The sequence below is a fragment of the Carcharhinus amblyrhynchos genome, chromosome 3 (genome assembly GCF_965287045.1).
Source record: "Carcharhinus amblyrhynchos chromosome 3, sCarAmb.v2.hapA, whole genome shotgun sequence".
Taxonomy (NCBI): Eukaryota; Metazoa; Chordata; class Chondrichthyes; order Carcharhiniformes; family Carcharhinidae; genus Carcharhinus; species Carcharhinus amblyrhynchos.
Window position 1 is genome coordinate 113,724,805 of NC_137326.1, and position 19,274 is coordinate 113,744,078.

At 39.7% G+C, this 19,274-nt stretch overlaps 1 protein-coding gene across 2 annotated transcripts in view; it reads left to right on the plus strand.

Moving 5' to 3' along the window:
* The window catches only part of LOC145341034 (ATP-binding cassette sub-family C member 5-like), a 121,341-nt gene that overhangs the window by 12,747 nt on the left and 89,320 nt on the right, over window positions 1-19,274 (plus strand). For both annotated transcript variants that reach the window (XM_080185755.1, XM_080185754.1), the window contains 2 exons: window positions 9,105-9,265; window positions 15,489-15,644. In XM_080185755.1, the coding sequence (XP_080041881.1) occupies window positions 9,105-9,265; window positions 15,489-15,644 (317 nt within the window). The remainder of the gene's footprint in view (window positions 1-9,104; window positions 9,266-15,488; window positions 15,645-19,274) is intronic.

Here is a 19,274-nt window from a genome sequence, read left to right on the forward strand (position 1 = left end):
ATTCAAATGTCTGATGGCAGCAGGGAAGAAGCTGATTTTGAGTCAGTTAGGATGTGTCCTCAGACTTTTGTATCTTTTTGTCAACTGAAGAAGGTAGAGGAGAGTACGTCTAGGCTGTGTTGGGTCCTTAATTACGCTGGCTGCTTTTCCGAGGTAATGGGAAGTGTAGACAGTGTCAGTGGATGGGAGGCTGGTTTGAGTGATGAACTGGGCTCTGTTCATGACCCTTTGTAGTGTCTTGCGGTCTTGGACAGAGCAGAAGCCAGATCAAGCTGTAGTACAACCGGAAAGAATGCTTTCTATGATGCATCTGTAGAAATTGGTGAGAGCTGTAGCAGACATGCTGAATTTCCATAGTCTCCTGAGAAAGCAGAGGCATTGGTGGGCATTCTTAATGATAGCATCCACATGGAGGGACTAGGACAGGTTGGTGATCTGGACACCCAGAATCTTGAAGCTGTCGATCCTTTCTACTTTATCTGCATCGATGTAGACAGAGCATGCCCTTCACCATGCTTCTTGAAGTTGATGACTAGCTCCTTTGTTTTGTTGACATTGAGAGAGAAATTATTGTCATCACATTGGCTCACCAGATTCTCTATCTCATTCCTGTTCTCTGTCTCATCGTTGTTTAAGATCCGATTCACAGTGGTGGTGTCATCGGCAAACTAGAAAATTGAGTTGGAGGGAAATTCGGCCATACAGTCAAAAGTGTATAAGGAGTATAGTAGGGGGCTGAGAACACAGCCTTGTGGGGCACCAGTGTTGAGGATGACCATGGGGGAGGTGTTGTTGCCTAACCTTACTGCGATCTATGGGTTAGGATGTCTAGGATTCAGTTTCGGACGGAGGAGCTGAGCCCCAAGCCATGAAGTTTGAAGATGAGTCTCATAGGAATAATGGTATTAAAGACTGAACTGTAGTTGATGAATAGGAGTCTGACATAGGCATCTTTGTCATCTAGAAGTTTCAGGGTTGAGTGTAGAGACAGGGAGATGGTGTCTGCTGTGGACCTGTTACAGCGATAGGCAAACTGCAGTGGATCCAGGCAGTCTGGGAGGCAGGAATTGATTTGTATCATGACTAACCTTTCAAAGCACTTCATAATGATGGATGTCAGAGCCATTAGGTGATAGGCATTAAGGCACGCAGTATGGCTTTTCTTTGGTACTGGGATGATGGTACCAGATGATTATTACTGAGGAACAATTTGGGATGGCTGGGAAAGCACCTAGTGCTTCTTCACTCCATTCTTTCTGAAACTAGTTACGTGCACAAGAAGTCAGGAAGGCACTGTTACTGCATCTGCAGTTCCTCATGGCTTCTCTGGCTTGGTCTGCTAACTTGACCCATGCTCCTTTAGGTAGCCAGCACCTGTGCTGGAAGGTTGGAAGGTACACGGTCAAAGACATAGAGAATGCAATATGGCTGTTGGGGGCATTGGGGAGAAAGAGAAGCCACTCACCTTTGCAATGGCCATTGCTCTTTTAATCACAGAATGTTTCTCTGCCAGATTGAATGCTGATAGGCTTGTTGGTGCTGAACAGGGATTGAAGGAGTAGGTCATTGTAAGTCTGTCACTTCCACTTGTTGTTATTTTGAACAGTGAGTATATGGGCCAGGTGGAGTTTCAGGGTGGACCAGCTCTCTCTTGTGGGCTGCAATTATATCCAAAGATGCATAATTCATTGTGCAAAATGTGGCCAATTCGTGAACTACCTGAAGTCTTTAGTCTTATTTTGCCATTCTTTCCCTATGTCCTAATTTTTATTCTTTTTTCAAATGTTTAGATTCTTTACTTTTTGTAATTGACTTCAGCATTGTACTTGAATGGTTTTGCATACTGTTTAAAATTAAATAAATGAGCATCTGTTTACTGGAGCAGCTGTACCCAAATATTTATCTATCCGTAGCCAACAATCAACCAGCTCAGATCAAGTCTCCATCACCATATATAAATTTACACCCTTTACCATTAACTTGTGTCAAAAGAAAGTCTTATTTGTGCTGTTAATGTCCCTGATTCTAAGGCAAAAGTAACAGTAAAGCTATTCGCATTCATCTTTAGGTGTGAATCAGACTGCAACTTCTGCTGACTGTTCATATGCAGTAAAATATAGAAGCTAGAAAATTGGAGTTTACTTCCCTGCTTTTCCAATAGCTTTACTATAATGATATCGTGCTGAGAGACTTGGTATTCAAATGCATGGCAATTGGTGAAGGTGGGATATTTACACTAAGCTTGCCAGAAAAAGACAGGATTTGTTAATTTAAGTACATGATTTTTTTTTGAAACCTGGAAAGCAACAGCCAAAACAGTCTTAATTGATGAAATCACCCTATTAGGCATTGATAATTACAAATGTGGAGTCTCATTTCTTCAGTTTTTAATTATTATTTAAAATAAATAGTTATTTTTTCTTTGTCTCTTATCTCTCAACACCATCTTTGCTTTGCTTTAGTTTACTTTTTCCGCATGATTTGACACTGAATTAACTGTTCTAATATAGATTTCCTATTCCAAAGTTTCTGCCTCAGTTGGGAATGTTCAGTCATTGGTTAAGGAGATGTATAATGTTTGCTCTATCCTCTAAAGCCTTGGATCCTCTATTGAGGGCAGCATGTTGTTTTGGATTTCAAGTCATCACAATTTGCAATGCATAAGTCCTTGAAAGTCTGTGTATTCTAGCTAGCTAGAAGTATAAATAGAGTAATAGTTCCTGTAGCTATTTAAAAAAGAAAACAGTTAACAAAGTGAGTTTTGTTTTCATGCAAAGTGAGTTTGAGTAATTAATAATGGAAAATAAAAAGATAGCAAATGAACTGACCATGTCTTCACCATGTAAATCCCAGAAATAGCTGTAATTCAGGAAATGGAAGAAAATTACAATCGCCAAGGAAATGTTACTGAGTAAATTGTTGGAACTGTGAGCTGACAAATCCTTGGCCCCTGATGGACTTCATCTTGGAGACTTAAAGAAAGTGACTAGTGAGGTAGTGATGCATTGCTTTTCATTTTCCAAAATTTCCCCGACTCAGAGAAGATCCCATTAGATTGGAAGATAGCAAATGTAACTCCTTTTTTCAAAAAGGGAGGGGGTGGCAGAAAGCAAGAAGCTACCAGCCTTTCACAGGGAAAATGTTAGAAACTATTATTAAAGATGTTATTGATAGGGCATTTAGAAAATTATAAGGCACTTTGGTGGAGTCAACCTGATTTTGTGAAGGGAAATTATGTAAAACCGATTTATCAGAATTTATTGAAGGAGTAACATTTGCTGTGAATAAAGGGGAACCAACCAGTGGATGTACTTGGATTTCCAGAAGGCATTTGACAAGGTGCCTTTTGAAGGTTATTGTGTAAAATAAAAACTTATGGAGTTTGGCTAACACACTGAAATGGCTAGAAGGCTGGCTAACTAACAGGAAACAAGAGGACAGCTGTGAATGGGTCTTTTTCTGACTGGCAAGATGTAGTATGTGGTGTGCCACCGGTATCAGGATCCTCAAATTATTTTAGATGAAGGAACAAAAGATATGGTTGCTAAATTGGCTGATGACACAAACCAATTGCAAAGGGACATAGAAGGCTACAAAGAGGTATAGATAGGCCAAGCAATTGGATAAAAATCTGGCAAATTGAGTACAATGTGGGAAAATGTGAAGTTGCCCAGTTTGGCAGAAATAATAAAAAAAAGCATATTATCTTCATGTTGAGAGATTGCAAAGCTCTGAGCTGTAGAGGGATCTGGGTGTCCTAGTGCATTAGATAATTAGGCAAGCTAATAGAATTATTAATAATGATGAAAATGAATTAGGAAAGCTAATAGAATGTTATTGTGTATTGCGAGAGGAATTGAATGTGTAAGTAGGGAGGTTATGCTTCAATTATTTAAGTGGTGGAGTAGTGTGTACAATATTGGTTCACCTTGCACAGGAGAGTTGTAAATGCGTTGGAAGCAATTGGACTCATGCTTGGAATGGGCAGGTTGTCTTATGAGGTATGGTTGATAGGCTAGGCTTGTATCAGCTGATGTTCAGAGGAGTAAACAGCATAAAAGTTAATTGAAGCATACAAGATCATGAGAGACTTTGACAAGGTAGATGTGGAAAGGATGTTTACTTTTGTGGGAGAATGAATGAGGGGCCGCTGTTTCTTTAAAAAAAAATGGGGTCTCCCGTTTAAGACAGATTTGGATAATTTTTTCTCATGAGCTTCGTGAATCTGTGGAACTCTGTTCCTTAAAAGATGGTGGAAGAGTCTTTTGAATATTTTTAAGGCAAAAATAGATGGATTTTTGAGATGGGGGGAATGTGGAGTTGAGGTTAACCAGATTAGCGCAGGTTCGAGGGAATGCTATTTCATAAGTTTGTATGAATGATGAACACTATTCATTCACTGCTTACCGCAAAAATCTGGGCCATTGTGTATTCTAGGTAGGCTAGAGTTGCGCAAAAAGGCATCTTGGATTTAAAGCGACATTGTTTTTTGATTTGATTTATTATTGTCACAGGTATTGGTATACAATGAAAACTATTCATTCTTGCGCACTATACAGACAAGGCATACCATACATGGGGAAAAGTTTTAAAGTTTATTTATTAGTGTCACAAGTAGGCTAACATTAACACTGCAATGAAGTTATTGTGAAAAGGAAAGGAGAATGTGCAGAATGTAGAGTTACAGTCGTTGTTAGGGTGCAGAGAAAGATCAGCTCGATATGAGATAGGTAAAAGAGTTAGAATAAAGTTTTGGAAGCATAGAATGAGAGTGAAAGGTAGAATTCTGAGGTATGCTGGGCACAGTTTGCTAAAAGTCACCTCACTCCAGTGCCATCTTGATTTATTGGCATAAAACATTTAGATTTGTAATTTACTGACAACTAGTTCAGATAGTTGCAAATGTGTTGTTCAATCATGTCTAGGACAGAGGGAAAGCTTCTATGGAAGAGATGTGTTTCACTGCAAATAAGAAACAAATTTCCCAAAGTGCTTTATAAGCAGTGAATTACTTCTGAAGTCCTGTCACTGTATTGCAATCAACCAGGGCACCAAATTGCCCAAAACAGTATTGCACCAACAGTATTGAGATGAATGAGTAGTTAATATATTTAATTGTGCTAATTAACAAACAAATGAGCATCTCATGATATTTGAAAAATGTCTTTGCTTTTTGAACAATAGCCCTGGATTTTTTTAACCTCTTTCAGAATAGCTGTATAAACTAGGTTGTTCAGTAAATTGGACTAATTGGAGTAAAATAAATCTCAAGTCTATAGATGTCTTAAGGAACTTAAACAATCACCCCAGTTTCTTTTCAGCCTAACCTGCCAAGTGTGAATGAATGGTTCAAATCATGCACCCATTCTACATCCTCCTGATGTTTACTTCAGTGGAGATTAAAATCTACTGGAAGGAGTATGCTAGGATAAAATGGATAAAACATAAAACCACCCTTCTTCCACCAGGTGGGTTAAGTCAAGGTTATTGATTTACACTAACTCACCATCAATATTGTTAAAATGCTCAGATATAGGACTTTAGCATCTTAACCTTGAAGGAGTTCATTCCGTTATCTTTACTTAATTCTGCTCCAAACAGAAAACACTTGTAAATCATTCTGATACAGGAAGAAAACAGTTTTTGACCTTGATATTCTGCAGCAAGTTTCAACTCTTTCTCCGCATCCCTGCAACACCCCGTCAAAGAAATCCAATTAACCAGGACATGAGCAATATTTGTTATTAAGCCAGAATATTTCAATCAATAATAAAAAGCAAGATGTAGCCATGATGCTAAAAACATCTTGATTTTGATTGGTGATTTATTTTACTTCTGTTCTTTGAACAATGCTGTGTTGGTATTCCTATCTGTTAGCCTGAACGTTAGTTTCTCCTGACTTGTACAAAATATTAGTTGTGCTTGCGAAACTAAAAAGCACTGTTCAGCATTTGATATGAGTCAGCAATTGGCCAACATTTGCTGAATAATCCTCAGCATGTTAAGAATTATGCTGACAACCAATTGTCAGTCAGGCTCGCAATGTGATGTCTTTGCTTGTACTGAAGGCTACATATGTTAACACACGGGGTCCTGTTCTTTGTAGACAGTAAAACGTGTACATGCATTGTGAATATTTCAGCTAGTCAAAATAAGTGTCAGCCATTTGCTGGTTCATTCCTTGAGGCAGTGTCTGACCAATCGATCAATCTGCCTGGTTTAAATTTCAAATAATGCTTGACAGTTAACTGCCAGTCACCATCAACTGATGCATCTCCGTATCAATGCTGCTACCAATCAGTGACGACTTGCCACCCAACCTGCACTTCGTTCTCATACAATATAGATCTGTTGTTACCTTTACATTGGCATTCTTGTGAATTGTCTTGACAAGTGCAAGACTGAAAGCTTTGACAAAAAATGTTTTTTTTTCCAGCAATAAAATATTACTGGAATTGTTTTCCCTTTTTTTCCCCATTTGGTGTCAGCCACGATTTAATTGGAGCTATCATTTCTTGAGCAATAAAGTTCTGGGTACAGCACCCACTCCATTACTTGAGCACAAAAATCAAGGCAGACACTCCTATGCAGTACTGAGGTAATGCTGCGCGATTGAAGATTCCATCTTTCAAATGGGATGTTAACTGAGGTCTTATCCCTTTCATGGGTCTTAGGCATGAAATATGTCTTGGCACTACTTCAAAAAAGAGCAGATGAGTTAACTCTGATGTCCTGGCCACTATTCAGCAACTCAAAATACGGATTGTCTCGTCATTATCACAATGTTGTTATTGGACCGTGCTGTATTCCCAGCATTTTAATAGTGACTATAATAATATTCATTGGCTATAAAGAGATTTGGGATGTTTGGCAGTCATGACAAGCATTATGTACATGCAAGTCTTTCTTTCCTTTCTTTCCCTCCTTGTTAACTCATAGTGGAAAATATAGAATTTATTTTGATTGGGTCAATAGAGCAATGAGTTGTTCACCCACTGATATTAGAGCTTTTACTATCAGGTTACGACATAGATCCAGCTGTGTGACAAATACCACAGAATTGTGTATTTCCACTTGTGCGGCAAGGTTTTAAGTAGAAGTAGAAACTTGGATTGCATCATAGGAAAGCATCAAAAGCAATTTGTGCAATTTCAAGATAACTCAAAATGTCATATTGCTTTTCAGATGTTACAATGTGTGTTCTCAGTGATTGTTTAATATCAGTAATAGGAAATGCAGGATAGTTAGTGGTTTGATTATCCATCATCATATTTATAGGTCACACAAGTGAGATCCAAACACCTGTTAATTGCTTTTGCCGCATTTGTGTCAAAGGGAAAGCAAGAACTAGGGTAGGAGGTTTAGCTTTCAACTGGGCAGGGAATAGAGTGGATGCTAAAAAAAAGCATCACGTTCTGGTTCTCCAGCTCCATTTTGATCCCAGGCCAATTTCAGAGCTGGATTCCATCTCTGCCTTTGCACCCCTCCATTCTTACCTCTTCCATAGTGGTGGCCTGACTGAAAAGGTTATTTTCATTTTAAATCTGAGAAGTTTCGGGAGAGGATACCTCCGTTTTAGGATGTTCCCCCCTCTCACTCACTTACCTGCCTGGGCATCCTGCTGCTACTTTCAAGCTGGAGGGGCTTTTATTGGCCCTGTAGCTTCAAGAGCCTGCTCATCATCTTTAGTTGGTCAATGAGTCCATCCATTGATTAATTATTGGCCATTTTAGGAAAATCACATAAGAGTGACTATTTCTATACAATGCCCATTTCAACCTGACCATGTGAGTTTAGAGTCCTGTAGGAAAAAAATGTGTTCACTAAATTCTAAAATTCTATTTGTGGCCTGTTTTATCTAACTTAAGCATTTTTAGTTATGTAACTTAGAAAATTAGAATCCAAACAAAATAACTGGAATGTCCTTTTCTCCTTTACCCTATATTGACTTTTGGTTTTTGCTCACTATCTCATACTTCCTGTTCTTTTCCCTTATATTCCCTCTCTTCCTTCTCTTCCCTCCCTCCCTCCTTTCTCCCCCTTCCAACATCTTAATTAGACAAAGCTTGACATCTGATTTCGAAGAACTGAAATTGAGTTGGATAAACCAGTATTCTCGGGATCTTTGTGTCACCAAATAAACTGATTTTTTTGCCTTACAGATTTGTACCAAAACCAGCTGATTAGATTCAGATGTTCAAGGTCACCTCCCCTATGGTAGTGGAGGGCAGTGTATTCTGCTTAACGCCAACAAAAACAAATTGGATCTAGACAGTGCCTTTAATGTTGTACAACATTCCAAGTTCTTTAAAAGGAGCATTTCCAGATAAAGTTTGATGTGGAGTCATAAAATGAGATGTTGGGACTGGAAGCAAAATACTTGGTTGAAGATGTTTGCTATAAGGAACATCAGGGAGGCAGTGAGAGGCAGAGCTGGGGATTTTTATGAGTGGAATTTCAGATCTTGAGGCCTTGACGGCTGAAGGGACAATCAGCAGTGGAGAGAAGGTAGAAATTGGAAATGCGCAAGAAATCAGAATTGGAGGAGTGCAAAGATCTTAGAGTTGCATTGTTGGAGGAGGCTGAAAAGATTAGGAAGGGGATATGAGCACACAGTTGTGAATTTTAAAATCCAGGTGATGCAGGATTGGGAACTGATGTAGATAAAAGCAGCGAATGAATGGGAGGGTGCCAGTCAGGAGATGGACAGCAGAACTTTGGATGAGCTGAAGTTTATGGAATGTTTAAGATGGAAGGCAATCCAGAGGTGCATTTAAATAGTCAGGTCTGGAAGTAACTGTTCTGGATAATGGTTCCGCAGCAGATGGGCTTAAGTTGGGACGGAAATAGACATTATTACAGAGGTGGAAGTTGGTTTCTGTGATGGAGGCGATTTAAGATCTGAGGCTCAGTTCTGAGTCAAATAGGATGCCAAGGTTGCGATCGATCTGGTTTAGCCTTGGACAGTGTCTCGAGAGGAGTTGGGATTGGTGCCTAGAGAGTGGAGTTTGTGACAGAGGCCAAGGCAATGGCTTCAGGCTGCCCAAGATATAATTGCGCTATTAATTATTTTCTCTTGTTCCCTCCATCTTTTTGAATGAAAGAGGGAGTCGTGCGATAATGCTTTGGAGACAGCAGGCCGGATGGAAGGGCTGTCGCTTGATGACCGAATGCATTCCTATATGCAAATTCAGGATGAGAAAATCCAGAAGGGAAAGTATCACCATAGCCTACACCTGTTGAAGCCCTTTCGCAGCACCTCTAAGTGAGTGACTCTTGGTAATACAAACTTGGCATCATTCTTGATCTGTTGTCTCTGAAATAGGTGCTGAATATATCTAAAGTTGTTAACATTCTTCCGTGTATTTTCCAATGCAGTTTAAAAGTATATCTTTGGGTTTTACAGCTAAGATATTTTAATAATGAAATTGATACGAAATAAAATTGGAGAGACATTTGCAATTGTATAAAGTTTTTTATTTGAGCTAAATTATTTTTTCGAAACATTCTCTGCTATACAATCTTATTTAGTAAGGTATATTGTGATGTACTTCCTTGTCTCTTCTCTTCCTATCCCCCAATCTCACTCCATGTCCATGATTCAGTATTTGTCATATTGAGTCAAATTTCAACTGTAGAAAAGATGAGATTTTGGCAAATACATGAGGACTTTCAAGGACTTTAGAAATCATAGACCAAAAGCAAATGTGTTGTAATGTATGTAAGTGTTCAGGTAATACACTTGGGGAGAAAAATGAGGAATTGAAAAACAAGAGCAATAAAATAATGGAAAAGGATGTGGAGTTGTTGAAACTGAGAGCTGCAATTTGTGTAATTTATGCAAATTGCACAGGCAGGTAGATAACGCAGTCAAGGAGACATCTAAAACTTTAGGCTTTAATAAATTCGATTGCGAATGAAGAGTGGTAATGTTAAGGTTGTTGAATACAGTAATTAGGCCACAATTAAGGATATGGTGGCATTGTGGTTATGTTATTTGACTTCTGAACCAAAGGACTTTGTAACCAGTGACGACTTTGTAACCAGTGACAACTTTGTATTGGATGTAATGTGACCAATGGGAACAAGATGTAAGGATCAGCTGACCCAGTAAACCATAGAACCAATTACTAAGTGATGTAAAAGTCAGCTGACAAGCAGAATCACTATAAATAAGGAACTATGTAGAATTGTGGGGAACTTAGAATGGCCCGGGGCCAATCCAAATTTGGAGTAATGGTGTTTCTTTATTAAACCTTTCTTTGAGGAGGTAACTAAGTGTGTGGACAAAGGTAGAGCAGTTGATAGAGCAGTTAAAATCCATATACATGGATTTTAGTAAGGATTTTGATAAGGTTCCCGATGGTAAGCTCATGAAGAAGATAAGGATGTGTTGGATAGAAGGAAATTTGGCTGATTGGATAAGTAGCTGGCTGTATTATAGAAGACAGAGGTGGTAGCCGAAGGAAAATTTTCAGACTGGAGGCCAGTTACCAGCGGTGTACCACAAGGGTCAGTGCTGGGTCCTCTGTTACTTGTGATTTTTATCAATGACTTGGAAGAGGTGGCTGAAGGGTGGGTTAGTAAATTTGCTGACGACACCAATATTGGTGGAGTAGTGGATCAGGTGGACGGCTCTTGCAGGCTGCAAAGAGACATTGATAGGATGCAGAGCTGGGCCAAAAAGTGGCAGATGGAGTTTAACCCTGATAAATGTGAGGTGATTAATTTTGGTAGGACAAACTTGAATGCAGATTACAGGGTCAATGGCAGGGTTCTAAGGAATGTGGAGGAGCAGAGAGATCTTGGGGTTCATATCCACAGATCTCTGAAGGTTGCCACTCAAGTGGATAGAGCCGTGAAGAACGCTTATAGTGTGTTAGCATTTATTAACGGCAGGTTTAGGTTTAAGAGCCGTGGGGTTATGCTGCAACTGTACCAGACGTTGGTGAGACCACATTTGGAATATTGTGTTCAGTTCTGGTCACCTCACTATAAGAAGGATGTGGAAGCATTGGAGGGAGTGCAGAGGAGATTTACCAGGATGCTGCATGGTTTGGAGGGTAGGTCTTATGAGGAAAGGTTGAGGGAGCTGGGGCTTTTCTCTTTGGAGCAGAGGAGGATGAGAGGCAACTTAATAGAGGTTTATAAGATGATGAGAGGGATTGATAGAGTGGACGTGCAGAGACTATTTCCTCGGGTGGATGTAGCTATTACTAGGGGGCGTAACTATAAGGTTCATGGTGGGAGATATAGGAGGGATGTCCGAGGTAGATTTTTACTCAGAACGGTTGGGGTGTGGAGTAGACTGCCTGCTGTGATAGTGGAGTCAGACGCTTTAGGAACTTTCAAGCAGTTATTGGATAGGCACACGGAGCACACCAGAATTATTGGGAGGGGATAGCTTGATCTTGAGATTGGACATAGCTCAGCACAACATTGAGGGCCGAAGGGCCTGTACTGTGCTGTAATGTTCTATGTTCTAGACCCTTTCTTTGATATATAAGTTGGAGTAAGTTTTGTTGTATTTTCATTAGCTGCATTTTGAAGAGTTCCTTCTGAAGAAATAGCCCTGACAAATGATCTAGACAGGAATTCTGATCCCACCAGTGAACCCCGTGAATTTAAATTCAGTTAATCAAATAAATCTGGAATGAAAAGCAAGTTTTAGTAACAGTAACCATGAAACTATCAGATTATCAGAAAAACCTTTCTAGTTTACTAATGTCCTTCAAGTAAAGAAATTTGCCTCTCTTATTTGATCAACAACAATGTGGTTGACTCTTAATTGCCCGCTGAAATGGACCAGCAAGTTACTCAGTTCTATCAAAGTTGATGTACACACCTCTGATCAGAATGCTGTACATTTAAAGTTCCGGCACCTGATTGACAAAGTCGAAAAGTGTCCAGATATTTCATAGAATCATAGAACCCTACAGTGCAGAAAGAGGCCCTTTGGCCCATCAAGGCTGCACTGACCACAATCCCACCCAGGCCCTACCCCCATATCCCTACATATTTTACCCACTAATCCCTCTAATCTACACATCTCAGGACACTAAGGGAAAATTTTAGCATGGCCAATCAACCTAACCCACACATCTTTCAACTGGGAGGAAACCGGAGCACCCGGAGGAAACCCACACAAACACGAGGAGAATGTGCAAACTCCACACAGCCAATGACCCGAGCCAGGAATCGAATCTAGGTCCCTGGAGCTGTGAAGCAGCAGTTCTAACCACCATACCACAATGCCGCCCCATTTTTCTATTGATGAAAAGCAGAACAGATTCAATATGGCCAATTATTTGCCAAAAATGCTCAGCTCAGGACCTCATTGCAGCCTTGGTCTAAACATGGGCGATGAATATAAGAGGTGAGAAGAGAGTGTTCGTTCTTGACATCAGGTCAGCATTTGACTAAGTATAGCAGCAAGGAGCCCTGGTAAAATGTAAGTCAGTGGAATTCAGTGGGAAAATTTACCATTGCTGGAGTTATCTGAACAGAAAGAGAGATGGTAGTGGTTATTGGAGGACAATCATTTCAGTCCCTGCATGTCACAACAATGTTCCTCTGGATAGTGTCCTAGGTTCAAACATCTTCAGCTGTTTCAACAATGACCTTCTTTCCAATGGGGGTACCATAAGCATAGACATGGGTCAAGGGTGGAGGAGGAAAAACACATTGTTAAGATGGCGGCGTGGGCTCGTTGGGCCGAAGGGCCTGTTTCCCGTGCTGTGTTGTTCTTTGTTTGTTTGTTTGTTTGTTTTCCATTGTAAGATCGGAAGTGGGGATGTTCGCTGATGATGCACAGTGTTCAGCACTATTCTCTACTCAGATTGAAAAAAACAATCTTACCTACATGCAGTAAGAGCTGGACAATATTCAAGCTTGGGCTGATAAGTGGCAAATAATATTCACAGCATATTAACGCCAGGAATGCCAGCAGAAGTGTATCCAAACATCCCCCCCCATGACAATCAACAGCTTGACCATTGTCAAGTCTCCTCTATCACTATTTGGGGGGAAGAATGGTGAATCACCATTGACTGGGGTAACAATATAAATACTGTGGCTACAAGAGCAGGTCAGAGGCTGGGTATTCTGTGGCAAGTGACAAACCTTCTGAATCTTTCAACAATATTCTCCAAGTTCAACACAATTCATGTTGCCTGATTTTTAAAAAGAAAATTCATGGGATATAGACATTGCTAGCTAGGTCTGCATTTATTGCACATCCCTAATGCCATTTTGGGGGCATTTCAGAGTTAACCACATTGCTATGATCTCGAATTATGTAATCCAGACCAAGTAAAGATGACAGGTTTCCTTCCCTAAAGATCAGTGAAGAAGATGGTTTTTGGAACAAATGACAGTGGTTTCATGATTGTTACTAGACTTTTAATTGCAGATTTTTATTTGATTCAAATTTTACCTTCTGTTTGATGGAATTTGAACCCGAGCTCCCTGGGTCTCTGAAATTACTAATCCAATGACAATATCACTAAGCCACTGTCTCCCCTTCAGTAACGCATCTACCACCTTGACCATTAATTGCCTCCCCCGCATCTGAGCCTTGGTGGCATCATATACAATGGACACTGCAGAAACTTGCCAAGGTTGCTTCTACAGCACCCACCCCCCCCACCAAACTTGCAACCTCTTAAATGAGAATTTTGAACTTAGTTCCATTCGCCTGCCTTTTCCTATACTCTTGCACCTTGTTCCTATTAAAACAAACATCCAATGCCCTATTTTTTTCAATGCTTTGATTGAACCTGCCTCCACCCCTCTTCCAGCCAGTGTATTCCAGACCCAAACCCCTTGCTGTATGGAAAAAGTTTTCCGTGCATCACATTTGTTTCTTTTGCAAATTACTTTAAATTTGTGCCCGCGTACTCCATCCTTTTATGAGCAGGAACTGTTTCTCCCTATTTACTCTACCCAGTCCCCTCATGATTTTCAACATCTCTACCAAATCACCTCTTAGCTGCCTTCTCTCGAAGTAGAACAGTCTTAACATCTGCAATCCATTTTCATGACTGGAGTTTCTCACCTCTGGTAACATTCTTGTAAACCTCTTCTGCACTCTCCAATGATCATAAGAACATAAGAACATAAGAAATAGGAGCAGGAGTAGGCCATCTAGCCCTTCGAGCCTGCCCCGCCATTCAATAAGATCATGGCTGATCTGTCGTGGCTCAGTTCCACTTTCCCGCCCTCTCCCCATAACCCTTAATCCCCTCTCTTATCAAGAACCCATCAACCCGCTTCTTAAAAATATTTAGCGAGGCAGCCTCCACCACTTCAACGGGCAGAGAATTCCAGAGATTCACCACCCTTTGAGTGAAGAAGTTCCTCCTCAACTCCGTTCTAAACCGCCTCCCCTTTATCTTGAGGCTGTGCCCCCTAGTCCCACTGTCTTTTTTGAGCGGGAAGAGTCTCTCCACCTCTATCCTATCCATCCCATTCATCATCTTATACGTCTCAATGAGATCTCCCCTCATTCTTCTAAACTCTAACGAGTACAAGCCTAGTTTATTCAGCCTCTCCTCATAGCTCAATCCCCTCAACTCCGGTATCAGCCTAGTAAACCTCCTCTGCACTCCCTCCAAGGCCAAAATATCCTTGCGCAGGTGCGGCGCCCAAAACTGCACACAGTACTCCAGCTGCGGCCTCACCAATGCCCTATACAGCTGCAGCAAGACCTCCCTACTTTTACATTCAATCCCCCTCGCTATGAAGGCCAGCATCCCATTTGCCTTCCTGACCACCTGCTGCACCTGCAAGCTGGGTTTTTGCGACTCATGCACAAGGACCCCGAGGTCCCTCTGCACCGTCGCCTGCTGCAGTTTTTCGCCACGTAAGTAATATATCCACATTCTGCATATAGTATGGCACTGAGAACTGCTCACAATTCTCCAACTAAGATCAGATTAATATCTTGTGTAAATTTAGCATTCTTGCTCTTTGTCACATAATAGTTGAGTCAGAAATTTGCTGCATAGTTGGAGTTGATGTACATTGGACATTGAGAAAGGTAGCTGAGCTTGGTGTAAAATCAAGGATGAGTTTTGGATCACTCTGTCAATAAGCTCTCATAGACATAATCATAGAATCCCTACTGTGCAGAAAGAGGCCATTCGATCCATCTAGTCAGCACCAGTTTTACCCAAGCCCACCCTATCCCTGTAACCCCGTGCATTTACCATGGCTAGTCCACCTAATCTACACATTTTTGGACACGAAGGGGCAATTTAGCATAGCCAGCCCACCTAACCTGCACATCATCTTTTATGCTGTAAACATCTTGAAATGCCAAGGGAGCTCCTTGCTCTGCTTCAGATAGAACCTCAGAATACTTGCAGTCTTCAATTATGGTGTCATCCGAAGAGTTACAGGGAACAGTTTGCAGAATGGGAACAGGGTATGATGGATGCATCCTTGCACTAGCTTCTGTTGATATGGTGTACTTTTCATATATACAGACAACAGCATCCTGTGGACAATGCTGGTTTCTTCTCGTTCATGACCTTCAGTTGGTTGACGCCTTTGGCCTGGACAGCTTATAAAAAGGGGGAGCTCCTTCTAGAAGATGTTTGGTCCCTGTCAAAATATGAATCTTCTGAAGTCAATAGTAGAAGGTATGTGTATGATATCCTAAATCTCATTATGTCCCATCTGCCTTTAATTGCTGTGGCTCTATAATTTTTCCATGTGTTTTTGTGTAGTCCTTTATAGATATTAATCATAATGTAGCATAAAACTAAATCTGCAAGTAAATATTTTTATTATGATTTGTGTAGAACTGAACTGATCTCTGAACATGTTTTATCACACTATTTGAAACTAGTTATGTTTTTAAAACAATGCTGTAGCATAACATATCCTCTGGGATAGTTATCTGGTCTTGCCTATCCTTCCACTTTTATGCTGCGGTATGGCAAACAAAATTTGTTTCTCCTTCCTGCTCCCCAGGATTGCAGAAATTCCTCAGATTGTTGCATGCTTCAGGGAAAAAAAAATGAGGCTTGCATGTTTATCAGGACTATTGATCTATGCAATAAACTTTATTCTATGATGTCTGGCAGCAAAATACTTTTACTGAGAAAATTATTAATCACAAAATAAAATGCATTTATTATTGGCATATACAATGAATCAAATATAGCAAAGAATCTCAAATTGATTGAGTATTTGAGTAGAATAGCTATTTGTTTTAGAATCAACATTGTATTCACTACAGTTACATTATATGTACAATTTGCATTCCATTCCCTCCCCTTTTACATTACACAGAATTTTAACATCATTTAGTCTGAAACTTCTGTGTTATGCTGGCAGGTTGCTGTATTGTTAAAGGTGCCAATTTTCAGGTGAGATGTTAAGCTCTGTCTGCTTCTTCAAATGGTTGTAAAAAATCTAACTTTTCATTTGTAAGAAATACAGGAAGTTCACCTGGAATTTTGAACAACATTCATCTCACAACTAACATCACCACCTTAAATTGCATCTTATTTGTGAAACCTCCTTGTTTAGTTACCATCTAGGAAACAGTTTGAAAAATCTTCAAGGTTTTGTTTTGTCCAGTTCTTTTTTCTTCTATAGGGTACACAGCTCAAATACTCACAAAGACAATTTGTATAATTGTTCATACAGTTTTCTCTTATCTGTTACAATGCTGTTTTACTAAATATTATTTCTCACACACAGCGCAATGATACGCTCGGGAAGGAGGATTGCGCAGTTGATTTAGCCACACTATCCCACAGGTTGTAACATTAGTGTGAATGTTTAATTCACTCACCACAATGGCCAATGTTTACCTTTGCTATTGTTAGATCTAGAATGAAAGAGACTTACCAGGCTTCTTGCAATAAATTCAGAATGATTGAGTTGTTATAAAACAAGTTGCAAGAACTGGTTAGCACAATCGATCTACTGGAGGTGTAAATATCTATCCCTTTTAAAATTCTCCTGTACACATGTGCATGCGGGCATAGCGCATGGTTTTTGTAGAGGTGCGCAGTTTAAGAAAAAACATTATAAAAAGTGATAAAGCTCAGAGGGTTTTATTGTAATTGATCTGGTGCTACCCAATGTGAAGACAGATTGTTAGTCCTATTGGATGCCTGGAGAGCTGAGATGCTGAGTAAAGTTAGATGACATGAAGTGAGATAACTGAAAATAATGAAAGGCAGAAGATTAAGGAACAGATGTTTGAAATGACAAATAGTTGAATCAAGAGCATAAAATTCATTATGACTGTAAAGGATTGAATTATAAGGAAATGAAAATCAATCTCGTGAAGATCATTCCATGTTTTACACAGAGTTGAACTACTTGTTATGGTTCCAGCTGATACTACTGGACATGTCAGATCCCAGAGTGGAACTGGCTAATAGTTGGTAACTTGTATGTTTTGTTCGGAAACATGGAGGGAGCCTACTGAACAGAATCACATACTGCTATTGAACTTTTAATGAAAGAATAAACATGTATTAAACAAGAGAAATGAACTGTAATGCACTAATCCTTGAGTCAAAACTATACTTTTAGAGATATATACAGATTTGTAAGGATAACACAAGTTACAAAAGCTATCTTGCACTCTGATGTTCTCAGTAAGTGCATAGTCCATGTAAACCAATAGGTGACCTGTAGTCAGATATTCCACACTCTGAAAACATGACAGTTGCCATCCAAAATAACTTGTACAGATTTCTCACAACTCCCACCCCCCCCTCACGTTTGCCACAGAGAGACAACTGATCTCACTGAAACTCAAACAAAAGTTTATAATTTCTGCTCTTTGTGAACACACCTTGGAATCTTTTCCATACGGTGTTTTTATGTGGATGCCTTCATCAAGGATCCACCTCCAGAGTTTCCATTTCTCCTAATATTGCTCTTCCCTTGATCACCATGTGCATTTTAGGTTCGTTCTTGGGTATTCAACCATACTGACAGAACACCACTGCTCTGCAGGCCTTTTTTTACTTTAAATGTGCTTTCTGCCAATTTCATGTTTGAAACTGGGAGTCTCCCCTGCTCTTCACTGTTAATTTCACTGAACAGGATCTATTTACGATTCCTGTCCTTGTTCCTTGCCTTAGCTGTCATCTTGGGACTTTATCCTGTACCTCCGTGGTTTTTAGAGCCCTCTTTAGCTTGGACTTACTCTCTGTCCCTTTTCACGTGCTGTCTGTTCCAGCAGTTTCTACAAACTGATGTTTTCTTCTGGATCACTTTCCAACTGAACCGAAACTGCCTTTTCTGTCTCTGTTGTTCCCTCTATTGCTTGACAACCTCATAGTTTCTTCTACTTTAATAGTTATAAAACCTCATTAAAATGGTAGGTATACAAACAGCTCCAGACCCACTGTATCCTCTCTCAAAATGGACCGTGACCCAGGTTTTAGCTTTTTAACCCAAAAATAAAAGTATGAGTTAAATTTTAAGCTTTATCTTATTCCTGACACCTACAAAATACAAATATAACTTAAAACTATTTCTATTTCTTACCATCCTGTTCATGGTTTGGAGGTTATTTTCAACTTTGCTGGAGTGGAATCACTTGCTCCTTCGAGAAGTTACCTGGTTTTCAGTTTCACTGAAATCAAAGGGAATGCAAGTTGAGTAATTCTTTTGGGTGTGTTGGTAATTTGCCCTCCTGGTGTATGGGTCAAGCAGTGAGTTGAAAATTATTCTGATAATTCCTTTTTATTCTGATATTCCTTTTTAAAAAAATTCATTCGGGTGTTACTGGCTGAGTCAGCATTTATTGCCCATCGCTAATTGCCCTTGAGAAAGTGTTGGTGAGCTCCCTTGTTAAATAGTTGCAGTACTTATGAAATATTGTTCAGCTGTTGCCCAAGTGATACATTTACAGTCAAACTGTGTTATTTTTCTATAGTATAATGAGCCCTGTGTAATGCAAAACAGCGTGATTGATTATATGCTGTATTTCAAAGGAGCTGACCTTTAAAGTGTAACTTTAGAAAATATAAAGATCTTGGCCTGCATTTGTGGGTTGCGAACTACAACTCCAATTCAGTAATATACTGGGCAGGTATGTTGAGACAGCTCAGCATTTCAATTTATATAAATGGTAAGGCCTGAAAAAATGTAAGCTTGGAGTAAAAAGTCCTCAAATTTCATCTCAACATCAATAAACTGTTTTGATAAGTTAATGTCAAAATGTAGAAACATTTTAACACCAATGATTTTGGATTTTTACCAGAAATTGATATGTTTTAATTGTATTTCATGCA